At 39.1% G+C, this 12841-nt stretch overlaps 1 protein-coding gene across 1 annotated transcript; it reads left to right on the forward strand.

The window, feature by feature from the left end:
* Positions 1-10479: 10479 nt before the first annotated feature.
* Positions 10480-12399, forward strand: LOC147880300 (linamarin synthase 2-like). The gene is made up of 2 exons (XM_087370408.1): positions 10480-11031; positions 11278-12399. Exons 1-2 carry the CDS (start codon positions 10521-10523, stop codon positions 12222-12224), a joined length of 1458 nt encoding a protein of 485 aa, XP_087226534.1. The 5' UTR covers positions 10480-10520; the 3' UTR covers positions 12225-12399.
* Positions 12400-12841: the final 442 nt, after the last annotated feature.

Consider the following 12841-nt stretch of genomic DNA (forward strand, 5'->3'; position numbering starts at 1 on the left):
TTCGAAACTTGTTTGTTTTAACTTCTAACAATCAGTTACGCTAAAATGCGTCAGCCCATATTTATAAAGTAGGGGGCAGCTCTAAATGCATGACCTCAGTATTAAGTATAGATCATTATTGTGCCAGATATGAGAATCGCATGCCTACAGCCTTGATGGAGGAATCACCGCAGCTTTGGCATTAGAGGAATCGATCCTGGACTGTGGTGAAGCAGGGGGGGCAGTGGTGAAGCAGCTTGGACCTGGACTGCTGGTGCTACTGGCACGATTGCTAGTAGATTCATCGATCCTTTGAGCCTTCCAAAAGGCAGGTGATGGAATTCGGGCAAGGTGGAGGCGATGTAATAGTGAAGTTCTTACCTCGAAACAAAGCGGTAATAGAGGCATTGGAGTCGAGGCAAGGATGCTGAAGTGCGGTGGAAAGGCTAACCTGGGGCAAACTAACGCTACATCCCTCGATACCATCGCAAGCAAGGATGTCTCCAAAGCATCATCAGTGTGCGATCGGCCGTGCGATCGGCCAGCGTGCATCGATGATGTACCCACTGTCTTCCTGCTAGATAGCCCACATTGTTTTGAATGCTAGAGAGCCCACGTTGTTTTGAAGAAGTCTCTCCTCCATCTCTCTCCAATCATTAATCGTCCCTATAATAGCATGTGGCTTTTAAGGCTTAAGATTGTGGCATCCTAGCATAATCCAAGTTTGTGAAAGAATCTCGGCCACCACCTTTCTCACCATCATTCTAGCTCAATGGGTTGTAATGACGGCCACATGGCTACTTCTCATTGTGGTGTCAGGGCATCATCAACATTGGAATTAGCTCAAACACCACCTGTTTCACAATCCTCTACCCATTCTCTACCCATTTTCAATATTTGCACTCTGCTTTCTCGTGACTACGCATCCTGATACTACTCTCTTGTCATTTTCTCCTCTTCATTCTCTCCCACGATTACTTTCTAAGTCTCTTTGGTTGCCTTCTAGCTTTGCATCACATTGCATTTCTCTCTTTCATCCCTTATTATTTTCATGATCCGTGTTGGGTTATCATCCCTCTGCTCTCAATGCCATGTTGGATTACCATCCCTCTGCTCTCAAGATTGTCTGTATTCTCTGAGCTCCTCTAATAACCACTTTCTCTGAGCTCCCTCTGTCTTTGGTACCTTTTGTTGTGTCATCCAAAATGGCTACAGAAGAGGCTTCTATTGAATGGCTTATTGAAGGAGTGAATCTATCACACTCTATCCCACTCAAGGATGGAAGAAGTATTGTCAGTGCACATTTCCTTCAAAGCCTTCTTCCCCATACGCACAAGCTCATCTGCCTTAAGGTAGTCATTGAAGGTGAAGCAACAATGAAGGTAAAGTTTTCATCTGAGTGGGATATTGATGGTCAAGAGCATTACGTACTGGATGCCTCCTTGACAAAAAGGTATGCTCTCATCCACAATACAATCATGGCAGCAAGTACTATTAGTGATCTTGAAGAGCCTGGTTCATCATCACGTTGTGTTGCTAGTAGAGTTTACTCCGAAGAGTTTGGCAAAGAAGGAAAGAAAACCTCTCAACCATCTCCTTATTGGATCTTGAAGAGTTAAATCCCATTGAGAAGCTTGGTATGTACCACAATTCTTATAAGTCGAGGACTGATGTTGACATGGAGATGATGCAGACTTCACACATTGACCTTGAAGGCTCAAATGAGGACCATTCAAAAGATGAATGTCAGATTAGCAAAAGCATCATACCTTGGATCATGGAGAACAAGCAAGCCAATATACTCAAAATGCGGATTGCAAATATAAAGCAAAGGAAGCAAGTCACTGAATTAGCAAGGGTATATAATGGAAGTATGCTATTGGAATTTCCTCCAACTTTTGGAAACATCAATGGCATGAATGGCATGGAGCAAAAATTTGATGGCCACATATGGACTAAACCATCAACCACCAACATGGCTATCTCATGTACAGTAAGGCTTAGCTACTGTGTTGGCTCATTAGAATGCCATAGAATTACTTGCCTTATTTTGCAAACAATAAGAAGTTTAACACATCCTTTTTTAGAGGCTACCTACAAAAGAAGATTACTCTTGGACTCTTGATTGAAGAGGAGAGGAACAAGATTGTTTGTCACTATTGTCATAAGCCTGCTTATTGCATTGATACTTGTAATTGCATAGTATATTATGTAATGCCATTTGATGAAACAATGACTAGATTGATGGTCCATGTTGGTGAACATCAGCACCCCGTGCAGCGAAGAACATCTAAGGCAATGATAGAGAAAACAAAGAAGCTTGTTGCAGATGTTTTGAAGGTGGATAAAAATGCTAGACCATGCAAAGCTCAAATGAGTGTTGCCAAGGAGCTCTTGAATTCATCATTGATGAGAGGAGACAATAATGAAGGGGCAAGTGTGGGAGATATAGAGTTGACCAACTTTCTTGAGCACTTGGTACCACTAGTTGAGAATCAACGGTATGTTTGTTTGTAGCTAAGTGATTTTTAGTTTACTTAACTTTAGAATGGTATAAAGACCTTCTAAATAGTTCACTTGTGATGTTACAGGTTCAAACAGATTGTTGCACAAGAGAAGAAGGCAAGGTTACCTATTGGGGAAGGTTGTGACAGTCTTCTTTTACTAAAGAAAAGATATATGTATTCATTCTTCCATGGAAGTCGTTTTCCAGGGCAAGGCTTGCCAGATGAAAAATGTTTTGTTTTTAAAATGTCAACCAATGGTCCAGCATCTGGTGTGGATCTTGTCAATTGCATGAGAAGAGGAGGAAATGGTGATTTGAGGAATTCATGGGTACAATTTGATCACACCCATCGAGTGATTGGGTGGAGCACAATGGCATGTCATGTTTATGATCCTAGGTATAACTTCCCTCCATCCTTATGTATTAATAATAAATGAGTAGATTATTAAAAAGAGACTAATATTTATGTAATTGTTGCTACTGCAGCTTGCTTGCGAAGGATCCTCACAAAGGAGATGGCTATAGATTTTGTTCCAGGGATGGATGTGATTTTATGTAGCAAAAGAGAAGTAGTTGCATTTGCTACAATCCATGATAGTGATACCAATTCAGTTTGCCACTTTTGAAGACTTGGTGAAGATAAGGTGGTAGTTACTGTATCAAAGACTCTTCGCGCACATGTTGAGCTAAAGTATAAATGTGGAGATATCGAAACACTTGGAGATGTTATGCCCTACAATACATCCAACAAATCATTTATAGCATGGGATAAAGATGAGACTTATGCAACAGACATTATCAAGAATGCAAAGTGCACCACCTTGGATTTTACTATAGGGGACATTTTACAAATGAGATCATTTGCAAATAAGACTATAGCAGAGGGTGAAGTATTGGGATTTGAACAAGTGGAGCAATGGTCATTTGCACAGATGAGGATTTTAAAAGTCACTGATGATGGTATGGTTGATAACATAACATCCTTATGTGATCCCTACTATGAGGTAGGCAAGAATATGAGATGGAGCATGCAATTTTTAAACATGAGAAAGAGGCACGTGGTTTTCAATGATAAAGACAAGGTATACTACAATATCAAAGGACCTAAAAAGCGTGCCATTGTGCCAGGCTCTATCACTTCAAATGTGGATGATTTCAATATACTCAATTATAGAAGTGACATCTTATATAGAGTGGATGAGTTCATTGGTTCCGAGAAACAAAATGATTTTAGAAGCGAAGCCTTATCTGGGGTCGATGGATTCTTGCACTGTGAGAAGGGCAAAGGTTTCAATAGCAATGTCTTGTCAAGTGTAGATGAGTTCATGTATATTAACAAACCTGGTGTCAATCAAGCTTGTGGATTTGTGAAAGCCATGCAAGATGTCCCAATGAGTGATGTTCTCTCAAGAGTGGAAGAAGTGCATAAATACAAATAACAATGTGCACAAGGAACGAAAACGGTCATACATATGCATGAAGAGAAAGCGAATCCAGGCAGATCCACAAAAGCAACCAAAGAGGAAGAGAGTATTGAAGGAGGAGAACGTGTTAAATGCATTGGGATATCTATGTTACAAGTGAAGATGTATGCACTTCATTGATCTTGCAGACATCAAGGAATGTAGAGGACACGTGTGGCAAAGAAGAGGAAGCGAAAGAAATGAATACCTTCTCACAAGTCTCTCTTGCTTTCTTCAGAATGGCAATAAAAGGCTAAGTTCAAGAAAAAAGGTAAAACCTCTCGTAAATGGAGGATTTGCAATAAGGCATATCGCAATATTACTAGATTATCCCATGGTACATATTGGGATTTAGTCACCAAGGCAAAGGGCGGCAACAAATTTAGCATTCACGGTAATAGAGGAAGTCCAAATCAAGAATCTCAACTGTCACAGTAGCAACAATTTTGCAAGACTTCATACATGAAAATGCTTTATCTCAACCCCATATATCTACAAAACTCCCTAACGGTGATGCGATCACTGAAATGCACCTTCCAATGGGCTTGACAAAGCTCGAAGTATTTGACTCTATTGCAGAAAAGCAAAGGCAAAGAGGGGATGCCATAGCTTCTTCTCATACTTTGTATACTCTTTAGAAGAAGAACTTTGGATATGTTAAAATCCCAAGGAGGCAAAAAATGTGAAAGTGCAATGTCTGTGATGATTTAAAGCGAGCGATTGAGAGTGAAACATGTCCAAATCAAATGGAATTATTAAAAAAAAAACCAAAAATCTCATCATGACCTTATTCGGACATTCCAGACAAAAATATGCATTTTGGAAGGAGCAAGCTATTTCGCATCCCGATGACTACATGTGCCTTATTGTAGATGGCATGGATCAGAATACAACAACATTGCCTCGTTTTGTTGCCACTCCACCTAAATTACAAGGAAAGCACTTTCTAAAGACACATCTATGTGGAGTGTTAGTGCATGGAATTAAGTTCTTTGAAGATATATGGATTGATTCCTTGCATCTACATGATAGCAATCAAGTTGTAACATTTACTATGAAGGCAATTCGCAATGTACATGTAGAAAAAGGTCGCCTACCACCGACTTTGAGAATACAAGCTGATAATTGCTGGCGAGAAAATAAGAATGTACTCATGTTTGCATTCTGCTCCATGCTAGTTGCTAATCGAATCTTCAATGAGGTCGAATGTGGATTTTTGTATGTTGGGCATATACATGAGGATACCGATTAGGTTTTTAGCACAGTCTCAAGGGAGCTTAAATGCAAGGATGTGGAGACAATAGATGACTTGGTAAGAAGATGTGGCAGGCAAGTTGGTGGTCATAAGGAAAGTACAGTATGTGAGAGGCTCGAAAGAATGTATGATTGGAAGAGCTTCATTCTACCTTTCATACAAACGGGTGGTGATGCATTGACAGGTCATACCAATCCACACTACTTTCATTTTTTTTTTTAAAGATGAAAAACCCGTAATGCAATGGCAACAGTATTCTCATGATACAAAATGGGAACCTGAAGAACCTTACAGTCTCTTAACCTTAATTCCCAGCAAGGAAAGATATCCAATATGGGCTCCTATACAAGAATTCAATGAGAGGTCTAACTATGAAATAGAAGGATTAAAAGCATTTATTACATACAAAGAGGAAATGCTTCGGAGCTATCCTGATTCGAAACCTACTTGGAGAGAACACACTACCACTGTAATTAACAAGACACAAAATTTAATAAAGGACCTTGAGAGAATGCGAGGCTCAAAAGATGTCAAGGAAGAATGCAATATGTTTTGGCCAAATGTTCATAACGATTTGCGCCCAGCTCCAGTCTTTGAAAATGAATTTGTATCATTACTTCCACATCCATATTGTGGACTAAAGAAGAGAGAGTTTATGCCACAAGTAGATATAGAGGTCAATTGTTTTGTTGTGGTTCGGCCATCGGATGATGAATATGAGAATGTGAAGTCTTGGGTTGCAAAAGTAGTTGATGTGCAAAGAGATAACCAAGGGAGAGCTACAACATTTACAGCGGTATGGTATGAGCCAAAGGGCAGGAAGGAGAATATGGATAACAACACATTGTATACTAATTGTATAATGAAGGAGTGGGTCCCAAATGATGAAGCGGTCTCTCAAGTTTAGATAGAGACAATCATAGTGTCTTGGCATTCAAGGGCAAAGAAATCAAAGAAGCACATGGGATATGAGGTAGAAGGAAAAATAAAAATACCACAGCAAACTATTTTGCATATACACGAATTTTTAAGGATGCTCGCCATGGATTAAGTAGAAGGAGACAGCACAAATGAAGAATGTCCATGATTAAAGCTTTGTATTGAAGTCCATTGAAGAATTTTATTTGGGTACTACGCAAGAAGTCAATCCAAGGCAATTATAATCAAAGTCATCACGTCCTATGTCAAATGAGAGTCAAAATTTGCACTGGATGTCACCCAAGGGTCAAGGCTTGCCAAGACAATAGGGAGTTAATGTAGATGGCACCTAGTAAGAGACTATCACATTGAGCAATAAGACAATGGGGAGTCAATGCACCCAAGGGGCAAGGCTTGGCAAGAAAACTTGTGGGAGTTAATGAAGATGGCACCTGTATTTTGCACTAGATGTCACCGAAGGGTCAAGGCTTGGCAAGACAATAGGGAGTTAATGCAGATGGCACTTGGCAAGGGACTATCGCATTGAGCAATAAGACAATGGGGAGTCAATGCACCTAAGGGGCAAGGCTTGGCAAGACAAGTGGGAGTCAAATTATGCAGATGGCACCTGGCAAGGGACTATCATGACATTGAGCAATAAGACAATGGGGAGTCAAATTATGCAAATGGCACGAATTGAGGCTCTTTAAGAGCAACAATTTATATTGTAAACATATGTTCAATCTATATCATTTTGGATATAAAGACTCTAGCTGAGAGCAACATCTCTCAATGTAATCATATAATAATAGCTATAATTGCTATTATACCTCTTTGGTTCAATACAAAACTTGGGTCTTATGGCATCATGTCTTTTTTCTATTTATTAAAAGTTTTAAAAATTTTATGCATATTGCGAGTGACAATGTTATTTTCATGAAATATTTAAGTCTCCTTTCATGGATTTATAAATTTATCACGTCAAGGAAAAACGTCAAGGAAAAATATTAAAAATAATTAAATTAACAAATAACTTAGATATAGCTAGAATTTCTAATATAGGATTATTTCAAATTCTTGCATGTTGGTGCAAATGTATAGATTGAAAAAACAATATTTTTATGTGAATATGATAGTGCCACAAAGTGAACTTTTGATTTGGGAAGAATATTTTCAGAAGGTAAAATTTTGATTTGGGAAGGATATTTTCACAAAGTAAAGTTTTCATTTGGGATGGATTTTTGGGCTTCGCCCAAAAACAACAGAAAAAGTCCAAAATTAATGAAATAGGTGTTGTACATGGGAGGAGGGTAAAGCATGGGTTAAGGGGGGGGGAGGAGGATGGTTTGGGTGGTCCTTACTGTAAGGGAAAAAACCAACAAGGACTCTTTCCAGGCCTTCCCATCCTCCACCTCAACATACCATCATCCCACACCTTGTAGCACTCTGATTGGTACACCTTAAATCCCTCCCTAATATCCTTGAAATTAGGAAACACTAATTGGAGGCCCTTTTGAGACCCCATTTCTCCCTAATGATTATATAGAGACATTGTGAAATTTATTATGTGGAAATGATAGTGCCAGAAAGTAAACCTTTGATTCTTGAATGACATTTTTATTTCCATTTGGGAAGGATTTTTAGGATTAGTCCAAATCCAGACATATGAGTCCAAAATTAATGAAATATGTGTTTTCTCTCTCCTCGCTCTCTAGGCACTTTTGAAGAGCAAACTCCTTCTTTCCATCCTTGGTTAGTAGAGCTCATTGTCTCTTTCTTTGCTTTCTCTTCGCCTCGTTCTCAGAGATCTAATCTTTATTGCTACTAATGTCTTACTCCATGGAGGAGATGACTTTGAAAATATTCATGAAGCTTTGAGCTAAGAGAAGATGGAATGAGAAACAAGAGAAAGTGAGGGAGTAAGGTGAGATGGAAGAAGAGTGCGAGAGTAAGACTATGAGATGAAAAAGAAAAAGGCAAAAGAAGGAAGTGAGCATAAGGAAGAGGAGGCGAAAGAGCAAGAGTAAGGCTGAGGATAGGAGAATGACAAAAGAAGGACCTAAGAGTGTGAGAGTAAGATGTGCAAGAGTAAGGCTAAGGATAGGAGAATGGTAATGAGAGACAAACCACAAGACGATGTGGAAGAAGGAATGAGAGAGGAATTTAAGGATTCATGGAAGAAGGAACTGAGAGTGTGAGAGCAAGGTGAAGGAAGCAAAAGAGCGAGAGTAAGGCTGAGGATAGGAGAATGGCGAAAGAAGGAGCTGAGAGTGTGAGAGTAAGGATGTGAGGAAGAGGAATTTAAGGGTCCATAATGTGAGATGAAAGATAATTACAAATAAAGTGATTGAAATTAAAGACTATGGGAAAAGTGAGTGAGGTGAAAGATTATGCATAGAGTGAGTATAAGATTTAGAGAATGTTCTACAGACAGTGTGAAGTGACATGTGAAGAATCATAATCATATCTACGAAAGAAGTAAATATAAGTGAATTGTAGTATATTCAATAATTGAAAGTACACCTTGATAAATGATTTAAAGCCAACTTTTACATCAATTGTTAGAATTGTGAAGTACCTATTGGTCATACTAACTTGAATATGTACTCATGAATGTAATAAATTGCTAAGATTGATGGCATCTAGCTTGACAAAAATTGTTTTCAAAATATCTCTTAGCTAAGGTTTTTTCATGTAGCTTGAGAAAATTTTGTTTCAAAATACCTCTTTGTAAATATTTCATAAATTGCTAAGATTGATAAAAAAGGAAAAGCATGCTTGTATATTTGTCTGAAATGAGGTCATTGTCAATACAACTACAATCTTCACACTTTCATAATTTTGTATATAAGCACATGAGAAAAGAGGAATTCAATGCAATATCTACAAAACAACCAAGTCTAATTGAATTATAGTAATGAAATTGAAAATATGGACAATCATAAAGGATTTATTTAAAAAAGAAGACATGTGAAAAGTCCCACAAGTCACCATCAGAGTATCATGTATAATACTCCTCTATTGAAGGGAAATGCTAATGAAAATGGGAAAACATCTTGAGATGTACTATGCAATATCTACAAAACAACCAAGTCTAATTGAATTGTAGTAATGAAATTGAAAATATGGACAATCATAACGGATTTATTTAAAAAAGAAGACATGTGAAAAGTCCCACAAGTCACCATCAGAGTGTCATGTATAATACTCCTATATTGAAAGGAAATGCCAATGAAAATGGGAAAACGTCTTAAGACATACTACTAGAAACCTTATAAAAAGGAGATGTCCATGAAGAAAGGAAAAAGTCTTGCGATGTACTTCTAGAAAACCCTCGGGGGGTTCACCTCTGAAATTTTAGTCTACCACATGCATTTAAAGAAAGGAGTATTTTAATTCCACTTTTGGAAAAAAAATTTAACACGTTTACAATAACAAGAGGGGGTTTTTTATTCAACTTTAGAAAAAAATCCATTAGTTCATAAGAAAATATGGGTGTCTTTATTGGGAATTTTTTTTTAGTTAAGGGGTTTTTTTGATACCCCTTAAACGCACAGGATACCTAGGATTTCTTAATGGTGCATCCCCCAAGAGAAAACCTTACATACGATGTGACTATAATGTGTATTGTTTAAACTCTGCTTACGTATAGGTGCTATAGCCAATTATTCTTTTTAAAAAGAATTTTATGAATTTGAGAATTAAAAAGCTTTGTGTGTGCATTTCTAGAAATTTATTAGATAAAAACTATATGTATGATTACATATTTTTATGTGCACACTTAAGAAAACGTATGCTTCTAATGCACTTTCACATGCTCACCAAGTGTCCACCAAAAAACCGAGGTTTAGTATTAGGTGAATTGTTAAATCTAAAAGAAAACCTTGAAATTTTGGAAAGACGGTTTCTAATTTTGCCGCCATGTTAGGTGAATTGTTAAGTCTAAAAGAAAACCTTGAAAATTAAAAAAAAAGGTTCCTGATTTTGAGGCCATTTTAGTTCTGAAAAAGCCTCCAAAATTTTAACAAAAACTTGTAAGTTACAAGTTGAAGGTATTTGTATTGATACCCAATAATGTTTGTATTGGTAAGCAAAAATGTCTCGAGGGGGTCACTCATCTTATGTAACCTTATCAACTGAGTTCAACAAAAGGATATTTTTAATTTCTAGAATTTACAAAATTTAATGTACATAAGAAAGTATTTAAAATGATTTTTTAAAGAGATTAAAAAAAGATACATTTTATGAATGAAAAATCTAAGGATGGAGTTTATACATAGCGACGAGTGTCTTCCTTCTCGTGTGCCCTCTCTCTCTCTCTCTCTCACACACACACACACATACATAATACAAAGGAAAGTCATTGAGTAGCACTCCTTTCGAAATCTCTTGAGGAGATATGGCTTCCAACTCCAAGTATCGTGCGCACCTTGTCATGTTGACATGGCCTTCCGTCGGCAACATTAACCCCATGTTCCAATTCGCCACCCGCTTGGCCTCTCCCGATATTCTCATCACCTTTCTCCACTCTCAGCGTAACTACTCTCTCCTCCTTAATCGCCGCCAACAATCTCATGACTCCGATACCTCTGGATCCAACCCTCACCTCCGTATTGCTGCCATCCCCGATGTTATGCCCCCAGATCAGAACAGTACTAGACCCTCTGTTGCACAAATTGTCCAATCTGTTGCCAACCTTGAACAGGGCTTTGATTCGCTCCTGGAGAAACTCAGTCGGGAGGAGCCCCCTGTCTCCAGCATCGTCTCCCATAGTTTTCTCGGCTGGTCACAAAGCGTTGCCGACAAACATGGACTTCCCCGCGTCGATTTCTGGTCATCCAGTGCCACAGCATTTTCTTATCTCTTTCACGCTCCTCTGCTAATCTCCAAGGGGCTTGTTCCAATCAAAGGTGCGACACTTAATTACATGAAGTAGTCTGCAATTCTTTTTGCTAGCTGTTTTTGCAGATGTTCATATCGCACTGGTAACTGAGCGTACTGGAAGTCCGAAAGAATATCGTCCCCGTCTTCGCTTTCAATTGGAATATATGTGGAGTTTTTTCCCTAGTAGATGGCTTGTAGACTCAACGCAGTTTCTGCAGACCACTGGCTGACTTTTGAGCTTAATTCTGCACATCCTCCCCTACCGAATACAGATATTGACGACGGCGACAAAGAAGAATCAGTAATCACATGTATTCCTGGTATATCGCCCATCTACCGGAGAGATCTTCCTGAGTTTCTGCGTGCGGAGGACATTACAGATCCTGCCTTTGAATTCGCAGTCGGCCCCTTCAGACGCTTGAGGGAGGCAGCTTGCGCTGTGATATACACGTTCTATGAGCTGGAAAGCGAGATCATAGATGGACTACGAGAACAGAAGCTTTCTATCTATCCTGTGGGTCCTTTGCTTCCTTCCGCCGAGTCTGTCGAAACCAGTTTGTTTAAAGCGGACGAAACGTGCTTGCTCTGGCTGGATAAACATGCCCCCTTTTCTGTCTTATACGTAGCTTTTGGTAGTTTTACTACACTTTCTCCTGAGGAAGTCCACGAGCTAGCTCTGGGCCTCGAGTCAAGTCGACATCCATTCCTCTGGGTCCTTCGCCCGGAGTCTGAGGAAGGTAGCGTTGCAGACATTTTACCAGAGGGCTTCCTCTCCCGCATTCATGACCGCGGAATGGTTATAGATTGGGCACCGCAGCTGTCTGTGCTGGCTCACCAAGCTGTGGGTGGATTCTTTACCCATTGTGGCTGGAACTCGACGATTGAGGGGATCTACTTTGGGGTTCCGTTGTTGGGATGGCCAAAGCACGCAGATCAGAAGCTGAATTCAGGGTTTATAGCAGACAAGTGGAGGAATGGTTTGGCACTACGGTTGAGAAAGGAGGGGGGAGTGGAAATAAGCAAGGAGGGAGTAGAGGAGGGCGTGAGGGCGATAATGGAAGGGGAGGACGAAGGAAGCAGAGAGGCAAGGAGGAAAAGGATAGAGGAGATGAAGGCCGCTGCGAGGAGAGCTGTCGTTCCTGATACTCCGTGTTCTTCGGTAAAAAATATTGAAGAATTTAGAGAGTTTATACTGAACTTAAAAGCTCAAAGAACTTAGAACTCTACTTAGTGACTTTACCATTTCCAGCTCTCCTCGCTTTATTCAAAGTCAAATAAGATTATTGGAATTTGGCGTGACCCTGCACGGATCAAGTTTTAGAACTTAGAGCCGGCTTGTAGTACACGTCAAAATATGGATATGGTCTATCAAGTGTTATTATGGTCTTGCAAGCAATGACCTTAAAACATTTTCGTTTTCACCTCTAAAAAATATTTTGTGGACTTTGAAAACTTTGCAAAATTTTAGGCAATTTGGTTATGCTTTAGCTAATTCACAAGAAAAACCTTCAAATTTTTGAAACCCAAGTTTTCATGATTTATTGAGAGAAATGTTTTATGTGTTTTGGATTAGTGACTTTTAAGGTTGTTAGGCTATGTTGATATGGGCTTTCTAAAGTGTATGGTTAGGTGTTGCACACTCATGTTTACTCGACTTACCCATGTCACTTAGTGGGGTTACAAAAATAAGTATATAAGTGTCGAATCCATAAGGTAGTCTGGGTTACTATCCCTTCATGACTCACTTTTGAATAAAGCTCTCTTGGCTTTATTCAAAGTCGAATATGATTACTAGCATCATAATGCATGGATTGAGTGTTAGAGCCGGCTTGTATT

Source organism: Dipteris shenzhenensis, chromosome 32, assembly GCF_047967505.1.
Source record: "Dipteris shenzhenensis isolate YYH24624 ecotype China chromosome 32, Dip_SZ_1.0, whole genome shotgun sequence".
Taxonomy (NCBI): domain Eukaryota; kingdom Viridiplantae; phylum Streptophyta; class Polypodiopsida; order Gleicheniales; family Dipteridaceae; genus Dipteris; species Dipteris shenzhenensis.